The sequence below is a fragment of the Plecotus auritus genome (genome assembly GCF_963455305.1).
Source record: "Plecotus auritus genome assembly, chromosome: 5".
In the NCBI taxonomy this organism is placed as follows: Eukaryota; Metazoa; Chordata; class Mammalia; order Chiroptera; family Vespertilionidae; genus Plecotus; species Plecotus auritus.
In genome coordinates, this window is record NC_137776.1 from 183,175,202 (window position 1) to 183,200,614 (window position 25,413).

At 59.3% G+C, this 25,413-nt stretch overlaps 1 protein-coding gene across 5 annotated transcripts in view; it reads left to right on the forward strand.

The window, feature by feature from the left end:
- The first annotated feature begins 6,975 nt into the window (after nt 1–6,975).
- The window catches only part of NTNG2 (netrin G2), a 54,683-nt gene continuing 36,245 nt past the window's right edge, over nt 6,976–25,413 (forward strand). Inside the window, exons 1-3 of one of the 5 annotated variants that reach the window (XM_080669794.1) lie at nt 6,976–7,107; nt 11,136–11,260; nt 11,498–12,183. In XM_080669794.1, the coding sequence (XP_080525920.1) occupies nt 11,971–12,183 (213 nt within the window). In that variant the 5' untranslated portion in view covers nt 6,976–7,107; nt 11,136–11,260; nt 11,498–11,970. Of the gene's footprint in view, nt 7,108–7,469; nt 7,627–8,193; nt 8,313–11,135; nt 12,184–25,413 lie in introns of those variants that run through there. The other 4 variants (XM_080669793.1, XM_080669791.1, XM_080669790.1 and 1 more) reach the window with 4 other exon arrangements.

Here is a 25,413-nt window from a genome sequence, read left to right on the forward strand (position 1 = left end):
TCCTAGGAGGGTGGCCTCAGGGAGCAGCAGGGCGGGGTGCCTCCCTACCGGGAGGCAGCACCCCTAGCTGTGCTCAGCTCCCCGGTCTCCCCACCGGCTGGGCGCCTCCCAGAGCAGATGCTGGCCTGCCTCTCCAGCCCCAGCACAGAGCCGGCATACAGCAGGCACTCAATAAATAACCGTGGACGGAACTAATGAACAGGTCGGCAGGTTCCTACGCGGACCCTCAAATTTCCCAGAAACCTTGCTCCTTCACCACCTGGGTCATGGCCCATCGCGTGTGCTCCGTGCGTGCAGGCTGCCTGGTCCGCGGCTAATGTCCCCTCCAACCAGAGGCCTTTCCCGGCACCTACTTGGATTTGATCCCATTCAGGGCTCCCTGTGGGTGGACAAAGCCTCAGCCCTGGTCCCAGACAGACATGACCAATCCATCGCCAAACAGCCATGACAAATCGACGGCGGCACCGTGCCCTGGCCCCGGGGGTCCCCGCTCAGCACAGCCCTCCTGGCAGCGGGCAGTCCACATTGCCCATTGGAACTGGCCCTGCTCAGAGGGGACCCGGGGCTGGAAGAGAGGGGTGTGCGCCTGGCTTCACGTCGGCCTCCCTCGGAGAATGAGTTACGCTGGGTGGAGGGGACGGAGGGACACCCCCCACAACCTGACTCCCTTTGGCTCCTGGTGTCAGTCGAGTTGGCTCTCTCCTGAGTTCAAAGTCGAGGGCGGCCGAGCTGGTCCTGCGGCTCCTCAGGACCCCGGGAGTCGGGGGAGCCAACCTGGGAGAGGGCGGCACGGGCATCCTAGAGATCATGGTGGCAGCCGGCAGAGTCCACCGAGCGAGGGGACAGGGCGGCTGCGAGCCGTCTCCATCCATTAGGCCAAGGGCATTTGGCGGGAAATCAAACAGGTGTCTAAGATCCAGAGTCAAACGTGACGATGGATGGGAGCTGCGACGTCCTAGGGACTTTGAGCAGAGCGTGATGGAGCGTGAGGGAGGAGAGGGATGCAGCCTCACACCCAGCGCTGCCCAAAAGCACGGCAGGGACGGGCTTAGGAGCAGCGCCCCGTCCCCTGCAGCTGGACCGGGACCCAGAACAGAGCCCGGGCCCTGGGGCAGAAGGGGTCTCAGGTCCCAGTGTGTTTTAAAACCATAGTTTATTGATTTCAGAGAGGAAGGGAGAAGGAGAGGGAGATCGAAACATCGGTGATGAGAGAGAATCATTGACCGGCTGCCTCCTGCACGCCCCCTATGGGGGAGGGAGCCCACAGCCCAGGCCTGTGCCCTGACTGCGAATCGAACCGTGACCTCCTGGTTCATAGGTCGATGCTCAACCCCTGAGCCCCGTGGGCCGGGCAGAACCCCGTGTCTCGGTGGTGAGAGGTCAGTGGACAACTTAGTGAGGAAATGGTTGCATGCAACTCGGCGCCATGAATCGGTGACCAGGAAGGAGGCGTGGCGATCTGGCCCTGCTTCTCCCCCTCTCGCTGTGGGTCCTTCAGACGCTCCAGCGCCTTCGGTTCGGGGACTCTTGCTGTCAGCTTGTCCACGTGAGGACGTGCATCTGCCCAGGACTTGGCATGTTTGCACGGGGGTGCCTTTGGAGTGGGCCCTTTCCAGATGACGCCACTGCTCAGGGGAGCCCATTGGGGGCCTGAGTGGGGTGCGGGGCCCAGAGGCATTCCAGGATCCCTGGGTTCACTGGGGGGCGGCGGGCGAGGCCGAGGCGCTGGAGCGGGCATTGCTGTGACTGCTGAATGGTTTTGTGATCAGCACACGGGGAGATGGAGGCCGCGAGGGCGCCCTGAGGAAGAACAGAGCACCCTCTGGGAGAGGAGTCCCGGGTGGGAGGGGCCGCAGGAGGGAGGCAGCTCCTGCTCCCGATGGCTGCCACCTTCGCCACCTTCGCCACCTTCGTTTAACACATGAACTGCCCTCCGTTCCACAGGCCTGTCACAGACTGCGCACCAGCTCGCAGACCTGGGGGCCCCAGGGAAGGTTCCCACCTTCCAGGGTGGGCGTGGCCCCTTCCTCAGCTCCCCAACACGGCTGCCCAGAAACAGTCCCCAGTGCTGGAGGCAGGTGGGGAGACAGGGTTGGGGGAGAGGGGGCTGGGAGGAGAGCTGGGGCTGGCACCCCATAGAGCCCAGACCTGATGAACCCTATTATCCTCTGACACGAGCATGTCCTGGGCTGGGCCCTCATGAAGGAGCTGAGCAGCGTTGCTGGGAGACGGGGCTCTCCCGGGCTGAGCTCTCCCTGCCATGCTGCCCCGGGCGCAGGGACGGGTCAGTCCCCTGTGGAAGGAAACCCAGCCGGCGTGGGGGGTGGGGGTGGGGGTGAGGGTGGGGGTGAGGGGTGGGGGGAGGGTGTGGGAAGACCCAGGGCATGACCACCCACTGTACAGAGCCTGTTCGGAGTGCTCGCCCAGGCCCACTGCTGTGTGCCCCGGAGAAGGCACCGGCCCGCTCTGGGCCCCAGGTCTCCTGCTGACAAGTGGGCATTACAATGCCAGCCCCTCCCAAGACTGTGGGGAAGCAGCAGTCCCAGAGTGACCTGCTTAGTTCAGAGACCGGAGCTCAGTGAGCCCAGCCCCGAGGCCTGGGGGCAAATGCCACCCCGCCTGACCCCTCCCGACTCACCCAGGACAGACGCAACCTCGATGTTGTCATCTGAATGGTGTGAGATAATAGCATCTTTCATGGGGTAAAGCGGAATCACAAGGACCCCCGGAAACTGAGGGGCACAGTGCCTGAAATACCAGAGCCACCTTGTGCGAAGCACTTCTGAGGCCCAGCAGCTCACTGAAGCCCCTCTAAAGCCTCGGCATCCAATGCTATCCTCGTCCCCATTCCTAGAGGAGGCAGCTGAGGCTGGGCAAGGTGAGTCCTTGACCCAAGGTCACACAGCTAGGGAATGGTGAGCCGGGAGGGGGGGGGGTGTGCGTCCAGGGCTGCTTGGCTCTGAAGCCCCAAATCCCAACCATCACTATAGAAAGTGCTCATCGAAGGAACCCCCGAAATTGACCGGTCATCCCATTTTACAGCTGAGAAAACTGAGGCTCAAAGAAGAGATTGGGCCTAGTCACATACAGCTGCTGCTGCTGCGGGAAGCAGGCTGCTCACAGCCATTGAGTGCTTACTTACTATGTGCTTTCTGTGCAACGTCACGTGCAAATTTTACAGTTACCCTCGAAAGAGAGACTTTGATTCATCTCGATTTTCATTTGGGTAAACCGAGGCAGGAAGGGGCAGTAGCTTGCTCAAGGTCACACAGCTAATTACCAGGAGAGGCAGGACTCACACCCAAAAGTCAAGCCCTGGTGCAGTGCCACTTGCCATACTGCCTCCCTGCAGAGCCCAGGCCGTCCCTGCCCAGCAGCCCGGGGCCCAGGCACCTTCCCTGCCAAGGGAATGGGGTCTGCAGGCTCCCAGGGCATGGCCACCGCGGGGCCCTGGCTGGGAAGGCGTTGCCGGAGCTGCTTCGCTGCCCAGGGAGATGGCACGGAGCTGGGGCTGGCAAGCCCGGTTTGCCCGACGCCATTAGCCCCCTGCCTCTGGAAGGGAAGTTTATCCAACAAAATGCAGGCGAGCAAAGAACACGTTCTGCTTATGTCTCTTGTTGTAGGCGGTGCACATCTTGGGAGATGTGTGGATGAAAGGCGCCATAGCAAATGCAATCAATTATGGATCACCATCACTGAATTAATCACAGCGTGATTAATAAGGTAATAATAATTAATGGGAGTATGGTCTGGAGATTAGAGCGGAGAACTGTCAGAGAGGAGTCCAGTGCCTCTTGAGGCCTCTGCCACCGCCTGGGGGTGTCGCCTTGGGGACGGAAGGCTTGGGGTTGGGTCTTGGTCTCTCTCCCTGCCCCTGCCTCGGGGGCGTAGAAGGAAAGGGCCAGGCTTGCCTGCAAACTCCTAGATGGTCCTGGGCTGGTGCCCAGGATCTTAGCACCTACTTACAGCCGCATCTCAACTGCTCAAGGTCAAGGGGACAAATCAAACTCTTGGTCTGGCTTAACGGAGACGGAGTGAGCCAGCAAAGGGTGAGAACATGTAGGCGCGGCTTTTGAGTTTCCACTCCCCTTTCATCAGCGGTGTGAGCTCATTTCATCTGTCTGTCCTTTTGTCTGTCTGCAGCAGGCTTTGCAGAAATCTCCAGAGGGCTGGGACCTCACCTGTTACCTCTCACAGCAAAACGAATAGATCACTTTTGTGTGTGACTTTATAATTTCCTGTTACACATCTACCTCATTTATGCATATTCCTTCACTGCTAAGGAGTCCAGCAACACAGAAAGGACATATAGAATGAAGCCTGCCTTTGCCCCATCAGACTTTGGTATCTTTATTATATACATGTATATCTCTCTCCCTACATATGTAGAGATATATTCATATATCTCCTTATATGTCCTTTTATATATATCTCCTTTAAAAAAAAACAGATGGAATAGACTAAATGCATTGTTCTGGAGATGCTTTTTGATAGCAGATTCCACATACACAATTCAAATTAAAACTGTGCAGTGGAGCCAAAATCCCACCAAGGAAGAGGGTGATCAGGCTGCGGTGAGAGGGAGCCAGCGATTATTTGGGGGGGGGGGGGGGGAGATTCATTAACACTTCCCTACCCCTGGTGCTCGGCTTCTCTTCATTGCCGGGAAAGGTCATTTGTCAGAAGGTGCCGTAATGAAGTTTAAGAACGGGCGTCCCTTGCCCACCTGGTCCCCACGTGGCTGGAACCTTATTGTTTCCCATCCTGGGAAACAGCACTTCATTGTTCACCTGGAAACTCATCTCTTGGAGGTTGCTACGGCCTGGCCTGTGGCCAGCTCAGGATCAGTGCACCGGGACCTCCTTCCGGAGCCAAGCCCCTCATTATGCGGATGGAGAAACTGAGGCCAGGAGCGGCGACGTGGTGAGCCCAGGCCACAGAGCTGGTTAAGGGCCGAACCAGGAGACATCCATCATCCTGATGCTCAGGGCTGTGCTCTTCCCACCCCCCATAATCCCCAGGGTCTGGAAATGAGAAGACGGAAGACAGGCTCCGGAATGGGTCCCCGAAAAAGCCTGTTGGCCTTGGCTTGTGGGAGAAGCAGGGAGTCCCGGGGAGGAGGGCGGAGAGCTGTTTTAAACCTGGTCCGCAGCAGCACCCAGAAACCCTCTGGCAGTAACAGGACATACCAGCCCCTTCCCGGTGTTTAAAGAACCGCAATAAGGTCCTCCTCCGCTTCTTGTTGGCTGTTCTGACAGCAGCCAGTCTCCGTGATGATGGAGGAGCCGGGCGTTTCCCAGGAATCGATGGCCCTGCCTGGGGGTGGGGGGCGGGGGTCATCACTCACCCTGTCTGCCAGGGAGCCCCACACCATGCGGGCACTGCTGCCTGCAGGCCCCATGCTTAAACACCACGGGGAGCTTGTTCTTGGAGGAGGAGCTTCCGCCCGCTGGACGCTTGGAGGCCTGGAAGCAGGCGGCCCGGGCTGGCCCGCATCTGGCCACAGAACAGCTCCGCGGGGTGGGCTCTCTGTGGCGGGTGGGTGGACGGGCTCTGAGCCCATGTGCAGGGGGAGCCTCCTTGATTTGACCCCTCCTTGGGAAAGAAAGACTCACTATTCACATCTCACAGATGGGGAAACCGAGGCCCACACGCCATCTGCGTGGTGCCCCCCCCCCCCGAGTTAACCAGCAAGCCAGGCAGTGGCAGAGGACCCCCTGGGGGCCCGAGAACCCTGCCTCCCAGGTGTGAGACTTCCTTGGCTGTGTGACCTTGGGCAAGTAACGTAACCTCTCTGAACGTCACGTGTCCCTTGGCACATGGCTAACAGGAGTTCCGTCACAGGGCCGTTGGGAAGGATCAGTGGCTAATACACCATCTGGTTTGCATGGAGCCTGCCATAAAACAGGTATTCAATACATGTCAGATATTATTATTATTATTAAAGCACATGGCAGTCTTTAACTCTGCACCCTCTGCCTGCTCTGTGACAACAGTGGAAGTGGGATCAGCCGCGCAGCCCCCCTCCAAGCGGAGGGGAGCCAAGCGTGGAGGTAGGAGATGGCAGAGGGTGGGCGCCAAGGGGCCACATCTTGCTCCTATGCCTGACACCCTCTGTGACCTTGGAGCAGTCTCTCTCTCTCTCTCCCTCTCTCTCTCTCTCTCTCTCTCTCTCTAGCCTCAGGCTCTTTGTTCTTGATGCATCTAAATGAGGGTGATGCCTGCTGTGTGCTGCAAAGAGAAATCACCCTGGAGGGGGCCAGGAGCCCCTGAAAGTCCCAGGGAAGGCCGGAAGCTCTGCCCACCGCCCTGCCAGGCAGCCTGGCAGGAAACCCCCATGGGGATTGAGAGCCCAGGGCTGCCCAGGGCTGCCAACTGGTGGCCTCTGCCCTGGCCCCTGCGGGAGTCCTCCCACGCCCTCCTCCCCTGCTAACCAGAGACTGAGCCCCTCCTGCCCCCCTACTCTGCTCTCCCTCCCCAGCCGCTTGGCGGCTCCAAAGCAGGGCCCATCAGGGTGGAGGCGGCATGTGTCAGCTGGTATTCAGGCTCTGGTTGTGCGCTCACATCGCTCCCCCTCCCCATCTCCCCAAATCCACCCACCCACCCCTTTACCCACTGCTCCGGGCCTTCTGGGCGGCAGCACTTGGCGGAGGGAGTCAGAGCAGCGCCTTGCGCCCTTGGCTGGTGGGGTAGGCGGACTGACTCACTCGGTCCCGTCCCCGGTGCCCATGGGGCAGCCCTCACGCCCATGGGCGCTGGCACCCGGTCAGGCCCCTGGGTTTCGGAAAAGGAAGCTGCCGCCCCGGTGCCTGACCCGCGCTGGCTGAGGATGCGCTCTGCGCCTGGAGGAGATGTTTAGCCAGCGACCCCCCCAGAGCAGGCTCGCTCCCGCGGCCGCCTGCTGGGGCCATCCTGGCCGCGGGCCCGCCGGGTCGCCCCTGCCTGCGGCGCCCCTCCCAGGGCCGTGGCGCGTCCCCCGAGTCTCGCAGTATTTCCTCCCTGCACCTTTAAGAAGACCGCTGCTCCGTGGTGGGATGGTGTGTTAAAGCCACACAGAGGAAGTTACGCAGCCCGGATCAGACCGAGAGATAAAAGCCGATGGCGATCGTGAGTGATGGCAGGCGGCTTTAGCCTCGCATTAACTTGGAGCTGAGTGCAGGGGGGCAGTGAGGCGCCCCGCCATCTGGCCCAAGCCGCGCAGGGGGATGCCCCGGCGCCCCGAGGACCAGCCGCGAAGCCCACCCGGGCGGGGGGCAGCCGGGCGCCCGAGCGCGGGTCCTCTCCGAGCCGCCCAGGGGGACCAAAAAGTTTGCACTTGTTAGCAGCGACCTCCCGCTCGGCCAGGGCGGGCGATGCTGGCGGCGCGGGCGGCCCCCTCCCCCGGCCCGCGTCTCCCGGACGGCTGCGAGCGGCCCCCCCGGCGGCCGGAGGGCTCCCCAGCTCCACGCTGACGGCCACGGCGGCGGCGGGAGCCGGGAGCGGTGCGGGAAGGAGCACGGCCTGCAGCCCTCCGCCCTCCGCCCTCGCCCCCACCCAACGCCACCCGAGGGGGAGGCGGAGCGCCGGAGGGTGGCGGTCCTCGGCCTCCGGGTCTCCGCGCCGGGCAGCCGCTCCGAGCTGAGCCGGGTAAGGCGGGCGGGGAGCCCGGGAGGCGAGCGGGGGGAGAGCGGCTGCAGCTTTGCCAGCCTGGCTTCCTCTTAAAGGGCTTCGCTGCCCAGGCAGGCTCCCCGGCCGGAGCCGCGGACCGACCGCAGCCGGGCAGAGCTCGGATGCAAAAGTTATTTGGTGGCGGCTGCGACCAGCGGAGGGCTGGAGCGGAGCGGGGTGTGCGAGGCGCATTTGTAGCGGCTCCTTAAAGGGGTCGCTTGTCTTGAGGCCGGTGTTCCCCACCAGGGTCTTTCTCCAGCGTGTGTGTGTGCGTGTGTGTTTGTGTGTGTGCGTGTGTGTGTGCGCGCGCGTGTGTGGTGTGTGGTGCGGATGATGTTGCGAGAATGCCTGGGTGTGTTTGCAAAGAGGAAACTAACCCTTCTCTCGAGCCACCCCCCCCCCTAATTTAATTTCCACAGCTAGCGCCCCCTTCCCGTTTCTCTGAAACCGGGGTACGTGAGCTGCAGAGGGAAACTCCGGGCCACCCAGGACTGGAAACTTCTTTCCTGCAGGGGAGGGGCGGTGCATGGGGAGGGGGTTGTGCAGGGACCGGCTAGGGGACCCTGTGGAGGCCAACCTCGGACTGGGCGGCACACGGATGGGGGAGCAGGAGCCGCAGGACGGCGGGAAGAGGACGGGGCTCACGGGTCCCCGATCCCCCAGGAGTAAGTTGCCTGCCTGGGGGGAGGCGGGGAGGCGGGGAGGCGGCAGGGGAAATGGTGCAGCTCATTGTGGCGCTTCGCTCGGTGTCTTGGAAGTAAGGGAGGCTGTATCCAGCGAGGGCGCACCGTCGGCCGGCCGGCCTTCATTAAAAGCGTGATTATTCATTGTTCCCGTGCCTTGCGCTCAACTTCGGAAGACAAAAAGCCGCCGCGGGGTTACCCGGCGCGTCCACGTGCTGCGCCCCCGGAGCGCGGACCCACCCGGCCCGGGGCTTCGGGGGGCAAAGCTGAGTCGCGGCCTCCTCCTCGCGCCCCACCCCCCGCACTCAACTTTTCGGGGCTCCGCGGTCTCAGAGAGGGCGTGGGGTCGTCGGGAGCCAAGGAAGGCTCTCGTTCCCGGGCTGGGGCGCCGGCGCCTCCGAACCCAGATGCTTGCTGAGCCTGCGGTGAGCGGGGCACCCAATGGACCCGGCCCCGGGGCGGGGAGAGGTCGGGGACGGGAGGTAGCCCCGGTGGACTCCCCCTTTCTTCCCGGCACCACCCCCTTAAGGCAGTTTCACCCTCCTCGGCTGCCCCGCTGGGAAGGGAGAGGGAACCTCGGGTGCCGGGGTCCCTGGAGAAGCCCCAGCACCCCCTCCAGGGACCCCCGGGGACTCGGCGCCCTCGGCGGGCGGCAAGTTTCCCACGAGGCGAGGGCGCAGCCGGCAGGTCCGGGAGGAGCCAGCTCCCAGCTCGGAGAGGCGCTAATTCAATAAGACAGAGAAAGCGGAGTTCAGAAATCCTGGTAAAATCTAATTTTCGGGTTTTAATACCCTGGCTATCAGCCCCCCTCTGCTCCGAGGACTCTTAAAAGAAAATAAAGCGCATCGATCCCATTTGTTTCGGGGGCTGCAGTTTCTTAATAATATCAGGTGGAGATTTATTTTCCAAGGAGAAACCGACCCGCCGGGATACAACCTCTTACTCTGAAATTTCCCTGCCGGCTCTCCCTCCGGCTTTCCGCCTCCCGATTCCGGGGACTGTGGCGTCCCTCCGCCCCCTCCCTGTTTTGCTTTTTTGGCAAAAACCGACTGTCATATTCTCGTGCTGAGTTCACAACTCCCCTACGGCGGCGCCCGGTTGATTGACTAGTTGTAAACATATCCATTACCCCCGCCCGTGGCGGATTTTGTTGTCGTCTGCCCCATTTTCCAGGGAATGCGTGGCATTTAAGCCAACAGAACTGTCATGCCATGGCTAGATTTGCCAGTAGCCCCAAGCACCACCTGCCCGAGGCGCCCCCCCACCCCCTGCCCCCCGGCCCAGTGCTCACCCAGCGCCCGCCCAGCTGGTCCCGCAGGTGAAGGAGCCCGGAGCCCCCGCTGTCTCGGAACAGTTGGGACTCGAGGCTGGAAGGATTAATTGGGGACCTGCTGTTTTCTGCGCGGCACAAAGCTCACTTGGGTAGAAGCATCCAAACCTTTGCAGGCCGCGCTATTTTATTTTTACTACAATTTCTCGGGGTGTAAAAATAGTCGCCAGGCGGGTTCTTTCTGAGAGTTTTCTAGCCAGGAGCGGATTCAAGGCCCCGCAGCCTCTTTAACAGGTTTCTCTTACAGCCAGAGGTGAGCGGGGGAAAATGTGGTCCCCTCCCCCTCATCCATCTCCATCTAGCGGCTTCAGCCAGCCAGAGAGAGGGGCAGGGGCGCCTCCGTAATTCAGATTTACGACCTGGGCCTGGAGCTCAGGGCGCTGGCTTCTCCCCCGCCCCGCCCCCCCACACACACACCCGGGAAGGTGCTGAGTCGCCAAGCCCCCTGGGGACCATGCCCGCCCTCCCAGTATGTCCCTCAGGCAGGAGTGCGTTTGTGTCTGGGTGGAGAATGGGGTTTCGTGGAAACGTAGCTGTAGCCGACTCTTCAGGGGCCCTCTCTGTACAGTGGCTGGAGCGGGGGCGCCGGGGGAGCCTGGCTGTTTCGCACCAAGCTGCAGCCCTTGGGGGACTTAGATGCAATTACTGCCGACAGGAGACCCAGAATCCTTAGTAAGGCAGGCCTCTGCTGTGACTCACCGCGGTGACCTTTGCCCTGTTGGCTTCTGTTCCTGGTCGGGCTCTCACGCTGGCTGGACTCCTGGTGATGGATCTGTCCCCTGCCTGGGAGCACAGCACATTACCCAGCTCGTGTTTTTCGCAATAGGACATCCGTATTAGTCACATCTATTTGGGCTTTTTAAGATAATTGCCAGGAGCTTAAAATAGGAAAGCCATAATCATAATAGTGATCCGTTTATAAACAGGCCCTCTACGGATGGTTGCAAACTGTTGGCCTCGATCAGAAAATCCCAGTGACAGAGTGTTGTCACTTCTGTTGAAGTCTTCCACGTCCCTCGTTGCTTAGCGTTGAAAATGAAACGCCCGCCTCCGAGCGTGGAGCGGTGTTTATCCCGCCGTTGGCCGGCTCCTGGCCCGCCGTCTACCTGTACGCACAGCCCATCGGCGCCCACGGGTACCATCGCATCTCCGCGTTGACGTTTTGACTTGTCGGTCAGGGTGTTTTTAAAGCCACCATTCATTCTCGTTCTGCTGGGGACGTTTTAGGGAGTTGCTGACCCCAAAAAGGGCACCTCTGCTGGCCTCACGCCCCCCCCACTCAGTGAGGAGAAGACGCACCACCTTTTTAATAACGTGCCCAGCCTCCAAATGCGCAACTCCAATATTAATAAAAATAACCCGGTTTCCTCGGGAGGCCTCGCTAATGCAGCCTCATTTTTTTTGCACATTTTGCCAGAGAGCTTTTGTTCTTATACATCTCTATCCCCGCTTCTTCTCTTTTTAATTTGTTGCAGGTGTTGTTGCTAATGAGCTCTCCTTCCCTCTGACAATGAAAGACAAGCCAGACCCTGAGTACCCGCATGGATGGAGCTGAAGTCCCAGAAACTTCATAATAAGTTGCCAATGGCTACCAGCCAAGGTCAGCCGGCCCCCATTACTGCCCGGCCCACCAAGGCAGAGCCAAATAAGCTTCCCCCCAGTTAGCACCTCAGTCGCTTTTTTATGTTCCAGTCCAGCCACACAATCGTTGTCACTTTCAACTCACATGAAAAGAAATCTCTTTTATGGCTCTGAGACGCCAAGTCCAGTCCCATTGAGGGACCAGGTTTCCAGCTCACGCATCCACCCCTTGATTTCATTTTATCTTTACACACAGGCCAGAGGGCTGTTTTGCAGGAGTGGTGAGCACATCACACATGAAGGGCCCTTTAAAGACCAGGACTGGTTGGAAGGACAGAAATTAAAGGCACTCTGATCCGGCCCCATGCCAGCTCCCCGCGGATTGCCTCCCTATCCCATTTCCATCCACTGTCACAATCGGAGAGTCTGCCTGAGTTGATCAGATTCCCCTGCGGGAGAGGTGGAATGCCAAGGTCAGGAGGACTCCGAGTTATGGGCAACTGTTGGATCTGCCCATCAGCAGTCTGAGAAACGCTGGCTCTGAGGTTTCCTCCGGGCCTTTTGGAAAAAGCAAGTTCCTCGCTGCTCCTGGGCAGCGCTGTTCCCCCGGACCTCCGCCTCCACCGCCTGGCAGATGCGGCCTTTCCATGCTGAGGCCTCGAGTCCCGCCTGACCCAGCCGCCGCCTCTCCAGGGCCCCTCTGGGCCGCACCCCCCGGACTGCACAGCCATGCTGGGCCTGCTGGCTCTCCTCCTGCACTGCCTCCCGCTGGCCTCCGGGGACTATGACATCTGCAAATCCTGGGTGACCTCGGACGAGGGCCCCACCTGGGAGTTCTATGCCTGCCAGCCCAAGGTGATGCGCCTGAAGGACTATGTCAAGGTGAAGGTGGAGCCCAAGGGCGTCACGTGCGGAGACCCCCCTGAGAGATTCTGCTCCCACGTAAGTCAGCCCCCTGGGGCTCTGTTTGCTCGGGCCAACGGGAGGGCGTCTGGGACAGACCCTGGGAAGGGGTGAGCAGAGTGGGGGGGGGGCCGAGGCAAAAGGTTGACTTGAATGCAGTTTGGAGTCTGTCCCACCTTGGAAACGTGCCAAAGCGAAGGCCACCCTGCGGACCCTGGGGTCATGTGACATTATCCTCTGGGGTGGGGGAGTGCTTGCCCAGTGGACCCGCTAGATCCTCTTCTCTTGGGAAAACCATCGTTGTCACAGTCCCAGCCTCCCAGATATGCCCCGCCCACCAGACAAGCCCCGCCCACCAGACCCGCCCCGCCTCCCCAGTAGGAAGTCTGCATTCTGGGCGTGTAAGCAACCCTACCTGCTGACCTCCCTCTGTTCCTCCCTTCAGCCTCCCGGCCTCCTATCCCACCTGATCCAATCCAGCAAACAGTGTAGCCAGGCCAAGGTGTGCCAAGCCCGCAGCTGGCACTTTGCAGCGGGGGGGGGGGGGGGGGGCGGTGTGTGATGGAAGGGCAGAGGGAGGCAGGAGGGGTCAGACCAACATGGACAGTGTGGCTGGTGCCCTTTTCAATTCCATCCCCGTGTGCCACGGGGTATGTCAGTGCTCAGGTAATGTTACCAACAGCAACAATAATAATAGCGGGGGTCGTTTACGCAAGCTCCCTGAGGGCGTGGGCTAGGAGCTCGACATGCGTCATTCCATGGAGTCCTCCCCTCAGCGCAGCCAGGTTGACTCCCTGCCCCCAAAGTAGGAGTTTGTGGGGGATGGCTCTGGACCAGTGGCATCTCTGGGCCTCTGTTCCACCATCTGTGAAATGGGCACGCTAATAGCACACTCAGGTCATTGTAAGGAATACGTGAGCTAATCTGTATGTGTAAGATGCTCAGGCTGGTGTCTGGCACAGGGCACGTGCCCCCTAGATGTTAGCTGTTGCCATTCCCATCATACAGATGGAGAAACTGAGGCCCACACCAGGAGGTATTCTGGTCCCCAAGTCACTGAGCTAAACCACCTTCTGAGAAGTGCCTTCCCCCCGGGCTTGCTCTGGAGGCCCAGTGCCTGGCAGGAGGCCGGGCAGGACAGCCAGGCTGCGGGAGCTCACGGGAGGGGCTCAGCATCAACCTCAGGCTGTCTGCTGCCTCTGTGTCCTTGCGGGGAGGGCCTCCCGTCTCTGGGTTTATGGCTGGACTGAGCTGGCGTCCCTGCCAGGCTCCTGAGGAGGCCTCAGTCCCAGGGGACGCTTCAGTCCTCTCCCAGGGCAGGCAGCCCAGGCAGGTAGGTCCCTGCTCGGTGGTGAAGTCATGAGCTGTCACTGTGGGCAGCGGCTGGGCTGGGCTGGGCTGGGCTGGGGAGAGAGGGATGGCGGAAAGGCTGGGAGCTGGGGCCGGAGCGTCTGTGGGGATCAGGGCACTGGGGACCCGAGAGCGGCACTGGCTCAGGGACGGGCAAGGAGGCTGGCCCCTGAAGGTCAGGGGCAAGGCCGGGGGGAGCCCAGCTCCGTGTCCACACCGCAGGCTGGCTGCCCACCCAGCTGGAGTGAGGACTTCTGTGCGCACTCCCCGGGCAGAGTCAGCCTCTGCCTCTCGGATTAGTCTTAACCGTATTTCTTCTCTTAAATATGAATCATTTCCTTAATGTGCTGGCGGGGGGAGGGCCAGGCGGCTCCATCGTCATTCACTGGACCAGCTTCTGGTCAAGGCCTGGAGGAGAGGAGATGACCATCACCTGCAAGTCCAAGGCCTCTCCTGGTCAAGGCTGCTGGGATGCCCTTGGCCCTGGACTCGGCCCTCCACAGAGAGCCCAGCGCAGCGGCCAGGGTGGCTGGTCACCCCCACAGTCCTGATGCTGAGCAGCCTGAGCCCAGGCAGGTGCCCTTGAGCCCTGGGCTTGGGAAGAGGCTTCTGACCCCTGCCTTCCTCCTGGGGTGCCGGGAGGAGGCAGCGGAGGAGACGAGCTCTCGGCATCCCCTCCTCGTGGGTCCTCGGTGTCTCGCCTCCGGTCTGACGGACGTAGCTGCTTCATTCCAGGCGGCCGGCAGCTCTGTCTTTGGTGACAGACGTGCAGCCCAGGAGGGTGGGGACGCTGCCGCGTCGGGTGGAGGGCAGGCTGCCTTGGGCGGGGGCCTGGCTTCCGCAGGGAGGAGGGTCCCACCCAGATGGACTCAACCCCCCACACCCTCGTTGATTGCAGCTCCTCCGAGCAGGGCCTGTTGTCTCTAGGATGCTGTGGCGCCGGTGGGTGCCGTCCTAATCCCAGTTCAGGGATTAGAGGGTGTTGCCTAAATCCTGCCAAGGTCACTGGGTCTAGGAGGCGGCTGGGCACTCACCCCCCGGGTGGCTGGGTCTCCCCTCTCCCAGCTCAGGGCCCCTGCTCTGCCATGGTGCTGGGCAAGGACGCAGCCCGCCCCCTGTGTCCTGGGTGCAGTGCTGGCACACAGGAGGTGCTCAGTGTGCGGGACTGTTATTTGCTTCCCATTGTCGTTTTGACGCCCGTGGTGGATTCCCTGCCTTTTCTTCTTTGCCTCACTTCTGCCTTGAGGATTTCCAGTGTCCAGCAGGCTGGCCTTGCGTGCTCAGGCAGCTTCAACTCCTCCAGCCCAGCAGGCGTTGTTAACCGGCCACCAGGGGGCGCCCCAACGATAGCCAGGCGGCCCACTGCCCCCTTAACCTAGCCATGGCCCAGGGGGTCCCTATTCCCCGGCAACCCTCCTGCAGCGGATGCTGGGCTGTCCCAACATCCAACCACCAGGAGCCTGAGCCCCAGAGCACCCTGAGAGTGAAGGGCGGGGGGAAGGGGCGGCTGCCCTTTTCAAGGTTCAGGATGCAGACCCTCCACGCCCCAGGCTTTGTCCTTCAGCAAAGCCACCTGAGCACCGAATTGTAAATTCCAGCCCGGTGAGGAAGGGGAGGGAGAAGGAAGACCAAGATAAATGAATAAACAGAAGCCTATTGGCTCTAAATGCACAATGAGAATTAATAGGGGTGAGCTGCCGGCCTTCTTCTTCCAGGGGGACACGGATGGGCCTTACACAGCCCATGAGGGTTCTTGGGCAAGGCCAAGGTTTCAGTGAGGGCTGCCGGAGAGGAGACGCCCCCAGCCCTCATTCCCAGGCCCGGCCGGAGGGCCCGCCTGCGAGGCCCTGGGGCCCAGGAGAGGCGGGGGAGGCGGCGCCCAGAGAGGCTTCTCCATCCTGGAGGGCGGCTGCCACTCGGACCCCGATGGGATGGGGGGTGCAGTGGGCATGAGGGGCATGCTCCCCAAGAGGTGGCAGCTGCTGTGAAAGGAAGGAAGAAACCCTTTCCGTGTGCCTTTAAGACAAAAGCTAACCCTGAGCTTCAGGAGAGAGATGGTGACAAAGGTGGGGGGCGGCATAGCACCAGCCACAGACCAGGCAGTGATGCTTACAGCGATCCCACAGCTCCCCCCGTGCTACCCAAGGGCAGTCCTGGGCCCAGCAGCCTGGCGCTCCTTGCTGGGCATGGAGAGTGCCCGGTGCCGCCCAGGGCTGAGCGGGAGCTGCTCACCCAGGCAGGGCGTGGCCTGAAATGCTGCCTCCCTAGCCGGTCAGTGTCGCCGATGGCTGACGTTCCCAGGGGGTCTTACGGGTTAAGGGGGGCATTCGCTGCTGAGGGAGAAACGCACAGAGGGCAGGGGTCCCGGGAGCGAGCGGACGGAGCCGGGAGCTGAGACCCCTGAATGCTGGAGACAGGTAGAAGGTTCCAGAGAGAGGAGGCCTGATATCCCAGCAAGAGCCACAGGCCTGCAATCTGAAGACCTGAGCCCGCATCCCGGCTTTGCCACTCCACTCGGGCGTGGTGACCTGGGGGCAAGTCTGTAAACTGCCGGAGCCTCAGTTTCCCCATCTGTGATGAGGGACAGTGGTGGCTGCGCGCCTACCCCACCAACCTCCTGTCTCAGAACAGCTCCTGCGCGTTGAGGGCAGGCGCCCTGTCCCAGTGTGAGGCTTTCTACTACCATCCATCCAGGCTTTTGTCTAATATGTTTCTATTGATTTCAGAGAGGGATAGAGAGAGAGAGAGAGACACATCGATGAGAGAAACATCGGCCGGCTGCCTCCTGCACGCCCCCTCCTGGGGATCAAGCCCACCACCCGGGCATGTGCCCTGACCGGGAATCGAACCAGTGACCTCCTGGTTCCTGGTTCCTGGGTCAATGCTCAACCACCGCACCATGCCGGCCGGGCTCATTTACCCAATCTGGACAATCCTGCTTCTTCCAGGGGGACACGGATGGGCCTTACACAGCGTTTAAGGGGCGCCAGCACACGGGGGCCTTGGTCTGGAAGACGGGGAAGCCGTGACAGCACATCTCTAAGCACACACCTTCCTCAACACCTGCTTTCCCTTCTTGTTGCCTCAGTTTACCCAGATGCAGAGCTCAGCTGGTTAATGCAGGAGGCAGGTGGGCCTTGGAGGCCTCAAGTCCCTCCCCACCGTGACATTGAACACCACATGGAACCAAGGTCACAGATGCCCCACCTCCTGCCCGACCTCCACGTTCAGAAAGTGTTTCCGGGGTGACCAGCCTCCTCCCCGCTCTCACCCTGGCCCCAAACCCACAGAGGAGAGTGTGGGACACCCTCCCAGCCTCCCTCCCTCCCTCCGGCGCACCTCTCCAGTCCTAGACCTGAGGTCTGACCTCACGCCATGCACAGTCGGGAGGAAAGGTGAGATAACTCTTGCAAATCCAAGTCAGCAACAAGAGACACGGAACGGACGTTAGAGACAAAGGCCGTCCCGGCTCCCCCGGCCCTCCGCCATTCCCCTCCTTGCCTGTCTCCTTCACCTCCGCGCCTTCCCTTGCTTCCTGGCGTCCGAGGCTTTCCCGTTTACCGGCATCACCTGCTCCCGGCGGCTTCCTGATCCCCAGCCCAGGTGGGTGAGCGCATCCCCACCTGGGCACCTCCCTGGCACTGTTCTCACGGAGGCGGCCCATGGGGTAGGGGTTTAGGCCCTGAGGGCAGAGAGGTAGAGGTTAGCATCCCGAGCTGTGTGACCTTTGACATGAGGCTGACCTCTCTGAGCCTTATTTCCTCACATCGGAGCTATTCATAGAATACACATATGGGACTGTCATGAGCAGTGTCTGGCACGTAGGAGATGCTCAGTTCACATGAGTTATTACACTCCTGCTGTTTGCTTCCTTCCTGGATTTCGAGCTCCTCAAAGGCAGGGTTCAGCTTTGCCTCCCTCCCTCTGGGCTCAGTCGGTGCTCAGTAAGCGCTTACTGAACAAATGGATGGGTGGGTAGAAGGGCGGTGTAACCCAGGAAGGCTTCTCGGAGGAGGAGAGGTCAGCGCTGAGTCTGCTTCTCTGCCCCGGAGTCCCTGCTCTGTGGGCGCTGTGATCCGGTGACACCAGGAGTCTGCACAGCTGCGTCCTGAAGCAGGAAGTAACTGTAGAACCTGAGCTTCGCCCAACCCTTAGTTAGAGCCACTCAGTCTCCTGAATCGCCAGAGGCAGGCCCAGCGTAGGACAAGAATAGTTCCACGCCTGACATCTCATTGCACAGGGACGTCGCCTCCCCCAGCAGCAGACGGGTGCCTGAGAGGTCTGGGGCCACATGAGCGAGATCCTTGCCCCTTTTCTTAAGAGAGTGGGTTTGGGTCCAGACCCCCTGTGGGGAGGGGAGGGGGCAGTGCAACTGGAGCAAGGGGTGGGGGGGGGGCAGGGAGGGAAAGGGCCTGGAGGGGGCATCTTTCCAAAGAGAGCCAGAGACTTAGAGGCCCTAGAACTTTCCCGTTAACGTAACCCCACCTTCCGCAGGCTCGTCTTCCTTTGTCTACATTCCCAGCCCTGGCAGCTAGTGTGTTTTCACTTTCTCCTCTAGAGCCGTGGTCGGCAAACGGCGGCTCGCGAGCCACATGCGGCCCTTTGGCCCCTGGAGTGTGGCTCTTCCACAAAATACCACGGCCTGGGCGAGTCTATTTTGAAGAAGTGGCGTTAGAAGAAGTTTAAGTTTAAAAAATGTGGCTCTCCAAAGAAATTTCAGTCGTTGTCCTGTTGGTATTTGGCTCTGTTGACTAAGGAGTTTGCCGACCACTGCTCTAGAGCATGTATCTTCTCGGCCTGCCTCAGCCCCCACAGGTGACGAGGTAGGGGGTGGGCGAGGGACAGGCAGGCGGCTGCACCCGCGGTGGACGAGGACTTGGTGTGGCGCGTGGATAAGGCCCTGTGGCTCTGAGCCTCGGTTTGCTCATCTGAAAATGGGGCTGAACCTGCACAGGTGGAAGGCAGCTTGTGCAAATGAGATGAGACAAGCATGTAAAGGCCTCAGCTGGGGCCTGGCGCCAAATGAATGTTCCAAAAAGGGGATTTCTTTTTCATCCTAGGATTTAGCTTGAAAGACAAAGGGAGGAGAAAAAGCAGAAAATACAGACTGAGGTTGGTCCTGACGGCCAACTGTGTCCCGTGGGGGACAGTCGCGTGGGCTGTGGTCCAGGGCCGGGCGGCGGGGTGGCCTGGGGTGGGCTCTGGCCTTGAGGGGCTGGGAGGGTTAGAGGAGCGATGGTGAGGGCAGGAGAAGTGGTGTGAGGGAGAGCGCGTGGATGACGGGGACAAGCCACTCACCTGCTCGGGCCCTGGAAGCCCTCCCAGCCCCTAGTCCCCTTACGCCTGTGGGGGCGGGGATGTTACTGTGCCATTTGATGGATGAACAAACTGAGGCTTCCCAAGGCTCCCAAATGGGTCCACCTTCCTCTGTGGGCTCATAGCCAATCTCTAGGGTCTGGGGGTTAGGCCAAGGGTGTGGCAGCAGGGAGGGGAGGAGGGACCCGAGGGCAGGCTGGGGCCTGGAAGACCCGAGCCCCAGGCTGGCACAGAGCTGGGCAGGTTCAAAGGGCCGCGCCAAGCTGCACCTCTCGCCTTCACCCCCCCAGGCGCCGCCGCCGCAGAAAGGCTGTGGCTGCAAGCTCTGTCCCCATCCCGCAGCCCCTGGCCCAGGCGCTCCTGGCTGGGACCGTGCCCGGGCCCCTGAGGCCCCTGAGGCCCCCGAGGAGGCCAGGCTTCTTCCTGGAGGGGCCCAGGAAGTGGGAAATGGCAGATGAGGCAGAAACCGGTTCCGCTGGGCTTTGGTTTGTGGGTTCTGATTTGTTTTTCATCAGCAGCAGATTTGCTGAAATATATGAAAATGTGTTTCTAGTTCCCTGAGCACACGCCAACTGCTGGCGGGGGGCGGCGTGTTAGAGCAGAGTGAGCGCGGGCCGGGTGCCCGCAGCTCCAGGCCCCGGCAGCCTGCTTGCTGCTGGGACGCCAGGCCGAGCCTTCTAGCCTCAGGTTTTCTCAACCGTGAAACCCTGGGGTTTGGCTAGACCTGTGGTGGGCAAACTGCGGCTCGCGAGCCACATGCGGCTCTTTGGCCCCTTGAGTGTGGCTCTTCCACAAAATACCACGGCCTGGGCGAGTCTATTTTGAAGAAGTGGCGTTAGAAGAAGTTTAAGTTTAAAAAATGTGGCTCTCCAAAGAAATGCCAATCGTTGTCCTGTTGATATTTGGCTCTGTGGACTAAGGAGTTTGCCGACCACTGGGCTAGACTAACCGGATTCTGAGTGATGGCTAGATACATTCTGGGATTTGAGAGTTAGCCTTGCTCACAAACAGACCACATAGGGGACCCCAGTGCAGAGCGAGGCGAACTGGGTGTATCCCGTGCCCAGCACACCGCTAGGCTTCTTTTTAAAGTTCAAATTCCTTTATCAGAGTACTAGAGGCCGGGTGCACAAAATTCATGCACATGGTGGGGGGGTGTCCCTCAGCCCAGCCTGCACCCTCTCCAATCTGGGACCCCTCGAGGGATGTCCGACTGCCCATTTAGACTCGATCCTGGTAGGATCAGGCCTAAACGGGCAGTCAGACATCCCTCTCACAATCCAGGACTGCTGGCTCCCAACTGCTCGCCTGCCTGCCTTCCTGATTGCCCCTACCGCTTCTGCCTGCCAGCTTGATCACCCCCTAACCACTCCCCTGCCAGCCTGATTGATGCCTAACTGCTCCCCTGCCAGCCTGTTTGCCCCAAACTGCCCTCCCCTGCTGGCCTGATCGCCCATAACTGCCCTCCCTTGCAGGCCTGGTCCCTCCCAACTGCCCTCCCCTGCTGGCCATCTTGTGGTGGCCATCTTGTGTCCACATGGGGGCAGGATCTCTGACCATATGGGGGCAGCCATCTTATGTGTTGGAGTGATGGTCAATTTGCATATTACTCTTTTATTAGATAGGATAGAGGCCTGGTGCATGGGTGTGGGCCAGCTGGTTTGCCCTAAAGGGTGTCCCGGATCAGGGTGGGGGTTCCCTTGGGGTGTGGAGCGGCCTGGGTGAGGGGCCTGTGGTGGTTTGCAGGCCGGCCATGCCCCCTGGCGACCCAAGCGGAGGCCCTGGTATCTGGGATTTATTTATCTTCTATAATTGAAACTTTGTAGCCTTAAGCGGAGGCCAAGGCAGGCCAGGGCAGGCGGAAAGCTTGGCTTCCTCCATTGCCAGGGAAAACCAAGCCTCCTGTTCACTCCGTGGCTGCAGCCATCTTGGTTGGGTTAATTTGCATACTCGCTCCTGATTGGCTGGTGGGCATGGCTTGTGGGTGTAGCGGAGGTATGGTCAATTTGCATATTACTCTTTTATTAGATAGGATTCTCGTAAATGAACATCCAAACACAGAAAAGCAAGCCAAGTGCTAACATATAATGCCATAGCACAAATAAACTCACTTATTTTTTAATTGATAGAGTTTACATGTAACATTGTATTCATTTTAAGTGTTCAACATAATAAGTGTTCAACATAATCGTTTGATACATGTATATATTGCAAAAGGATCACCACAATCAGTTTAGCTAGCATCCACCACCACACATAGTTTTAAAATATTATTTTTGTGATGAAGGCATTTAAAATTTTTTCTTTCATTTTTAAATTGAGGTGAAATTGACATAACATGAAATTAACCACTTAAAAATGTCATTGCTGTAAAGTACATATAACATAAAATGTGCCTTTTTTGTCCATTTGTAAGTGCACAGAAGCACATTCACAGAGCTGTGCGACCACCGCCTCTGTCCAGTTCCAGAACATTCCCATCCCCCCAAAGGAAATCCCATCCCCATGAGTAGTCACTCTCCAGCCCTGGCAACGCCTGTCTGCTCTCTGCCCATGGATGCTTCTGCCTCTCCTAGATGTTTCGTATAAATGGAATCACACAGCGTGTGGCTTTGGTGTCTGTCTCCTTTCACTCGGCATGTTGTTTTCGAGGTTCACCCCTGGAGCAGGTGTCAGCACCCACTCCTTTTTCATGGCTGGGTAATATTCCACTGTATCAGCTACCACAGTTGTTCATCCACTCATCAGGTGATGGACACTCGGGTTGTTTCCACTTTTTGGGCTATCCTATCTAATAAAAGAGTAATATGCAAATTAACCATCACTCTGCTACACCCACAAGCCACACCCACAAGCCATGCCCACAAGCCAATCAGGAGTGAATATGCAAATAAACCCAACCAAGATGGCTACGGCCACAGAGAGCAGGAGGGAGGCTTGGGTTTCCCTGGCAATGGAGGAAGCCAAGCTTTCCACCTGCCCTTGCCAGCCTAGGCCTCCACTCAAGGCTACAAAGTTTCAATGATAGAAGATAAATAAATCCCAACAGAAATGGCGGCAGCCACAGAGCTGGAAAGAGCAGGAGGCTAGGGTTGCCCGCGGCGATGGAGGAAGCCAAGCTTCTGCAACCCTGGCAGGCCCAGGCCTCTGCTTAAGGCTACAAAGTTTCAATTATAGAAGATACATAAATCCCCCAAAAAATGGCTGCCACCACAGAGCAAGCAGAAGGCTTGGCTCTGCTCCAAGCTACAAAGTTTCAATTGTAGAAGATAAATAAACCCCAGATACCAGGGCCTCTGCTTGGGTCGCCAGGGGGCGTGGCCAGCCTGCAAACCACCACAGGCCCCTCGCCCAGGCCGCCCCACGCCCCAAGGGAACCCCCACCCTGATCCGGGACACCCTTCAGGGCAAACCAGCTGTCTCCCACCCATGCACCAGGCCTCTATCCTATCTAATAAAAGAGTAATATGCAGATATGCAGATTGACCATCACTCCAACACACAAGATGGCTGCCCCATGTGGTCAAAGATCCTGCCCCCATGTGGACACAAGATGGCCACCACAAGATGGCCAGCAGGGGAGGGTAGTTGGGAGAGACCAGGCCTGCAAGGGAGGGCAGTTAGGGGTGACCAGGCCTGCAGGGGAGGGCAGTTTGGGGCAAACAGGCTGGCAGGGGAGCAGTTAGGCATCAATCAGGCTGGCAGGGGAGTGGTTAGGGGGTGATCAGGCTGGCAGGCAGAAGCGGTTAGGGGCAATCAGGAAGGCAGGCAGGTGAGCAGTTGGGAGCCAGGAGTCCTGGATTGTGAGAGGGATGTCCGACTGCCCATTTAAGCCCGATCCCACGGGCAGTCGGACATCCCTTGAGGGGTCCCAGATTGGAGAGGGTGCAGGCTGGGCTGAGGGACCCCCCCCCGTGCACGAATTTCGTGCACCGGGCCTCTAGTTATAAATAATACTAGAGGCCCTATGCATGAAATTAGTGCACTGGGTGTGTATGGGGTGGTGTCCCTCAGCCCAGCCTGCACCCTCTCACAATCTGGGACTGCTGGCTCCTAACCGCTCGCCTGCCTGCCTGCCTGATTGCCTCTAACCCGCTTCTGCCTGCCAGCCTGATCACCCCCTAACCGCTCCCCTGCTGACCTGATTAACACCTAACTGCTCCCCTGCAGGCCTGGTCCCCCCCAACTGCCCTCCCTTGCAGACCTGGTCGCCCTCAACTGCCCTCCCCTGCCGGCTATCTTGTGATAACGTGGGGGCGGCCATCTTGTGACGACATGGGGGTGGCCATCTTATGGCGGCCATCTTGTGATGACGTGGGGGCAGCCATCTTGTGACAACCTGGGGACGGCCATCTTGTGAGGGCATGAGGGTCAATTTGCATATAGCCTCTTTATTATATAGGATTGTTATGAACATTTGTGGACAAGTTTTTTCATGGACGTATGTTCCCATTTCTCTTGGGTGCATACTAGTAGCGAGGCGTGGGGTGGCTGGGTCACGTGGTAATTTTTATATTTAAGTTTGTGAGGAACAGCAGGCTGTTTCCCACGGTGGCTGCACCGTTTACATCCCCACCAGCAACCGAGTGGGTGTGAAGTGGCTCTCCGGGTGGCTTTGATTTGCGTTTCCCTGATGACCAAGGATGCTGGGCGCCGTGTGCGTATTGGCCATGTGTACATCTTTGAAGCACTGTCTCTTCTAGTCCTTTGCCCATTTTTAAGTTGAATTGTTTGTCTGTTGTTGCTGAGTTGTACGTGTTCTTTATATAACCCGGATGCGAGGCTCTCGGCAGACATATGATTTGAAAACATTTCCCCCATTCTACAGACAGTCTTCTACTCTGGTTGTGTCCTTCGATACACAAAGTTTTTATTTCAGTCAAGTCTGATTTATCCATTTCCTCCTTTTGTTGTCACAGCCAGGAAACCACTGCAAAATGGAAGGTTGTGGATGTTTGTCCCTCTGTTTTCTTCTAAGACTTTTATAGTTTTAGCTCTGATGTTTAAGTTTTGACCCATTTTAGTTAAGTTTTGTACACGCTGTAAGAGGAGCGTCCAGCTTCTTTCTTTTGCATGTGGATACCCCGTTCTCCCAGCACTGCTGGCTGAAGAAACTGTTCTTTTCATCGAAAGTCCTTGGCACTCTTCTTGAAGACCAGTTGGCCGCAGGTGTGAGGGGTGTTTCTGGACTCCCAGAATGTATCCCCGGAGGCACTGAGCATTCCAGGTGCAGCCCCCTTAAAGATCCTGCATGGCAAAACTGGTTTTCTCTGTCCCCATTTCACAGATGACAAAACTGAGACTCCAGTACTGAGTGGCAGAGTCCAGGCTCAGATGCAGACCCTGGTCATTTAACCACTAAGCCACGGGGGCCCCGAGGACAGGGAAAGCCCAGCCGCTCCCTCTCCCCCCTCCCTCTTTTTGCTAACATATCTTTCTGGTTGGAATGCTAACTTTGACTGTCTTTGAGGGGGGTCACTGGGGAGAAGACGCTGTGACCTGTGACCTCTCTCTGGTCTCTGAATGTCTCCTCTCCCACGCTCACCAGAGCGCCAGGTCCCACCCGGTGGCGCTTGGATGGAGTGGGTTTTAAGCTGGTGCTGATGGTCGCGGTCCCTCGTCTCAAGTAGTGCAGTTGGAAGGGCCTCAGGGATCAGCTAAGACCAGAGGGAACCGTGGCCCTCCCAGTGGAACTGACTGCCCGGGGGACAGTGGTGCCTGGACCTGGGCTGCCGGGCCCCGGCCCCTCCCCGGGCAGTCCGAGGGCTCCTGTGAGCACAATACGAAACCACCCATGAGCCTCGCCGCCCGTTCCCTGCGCGGGGAAGCTGCGGCCCAGCAGGATGCCGTGACGGCGTGGGCCACCAGGCCCGGAAGTTTCAGCCGTGGCCCACGGCTCTCATTCTTTGCAAAGAGTGGCCTTGCCCTGGCCGGTTTGGCTCAGTGGCTAGAGCATCGGCCTGCGGATCAAAGGGTCCTGGGTTCGATTCCGGTCAAGCGCACATGCCAGGGCTCAGTTCCCAGTAGGGGACGTGTGGGAGGCAGCCAACTGATGATTCTTTCTCATCATTGATGTTTCTCTCTCTCTCTCTCCCCCTTCCTTTCTGAAATCAATAAAAATATTTTTTAAAAAACCCAAAACAACAACAAAACCAAAGAGTGGACTGGAGCCTGGGGACAAGGCCCTCGCGGGGACGCGCCCTCACACGGGGCACTTGGGGGGAAGCGGGGTGCGGTCTGAAAGCCGCCTTCGGGGAGGTGTGGCCACAGGCGTGTTTGCTCAGCTGAGCGCAGCCTGTGCGTAGGCCTCTGCGGGGCACTGCTCAGAGCTGACCCGAGGCCCCAGACCCGAGGCCCCAGCCCGCAAGCCGCGGTTCTCCCTGCGGGCGGACGGCAAGGCCACGGTGAGGCGGGATGGTGGCCGAGCGTTTGAGGTCCCTGCACAGTCAGCTGTGGGTGCATGCGGGTCCGGCCCCAGCCCTCCACGAGGAGCCGCAGGGAGAGGGGGCCAGGGGGTACACCCTGCACTTGCGGGGGGGTCTGGTGCGTCTTCACACGCATCGCGCAGGGCCGGCATCTGGGAAGCACTTCTGTGCAGCGTGT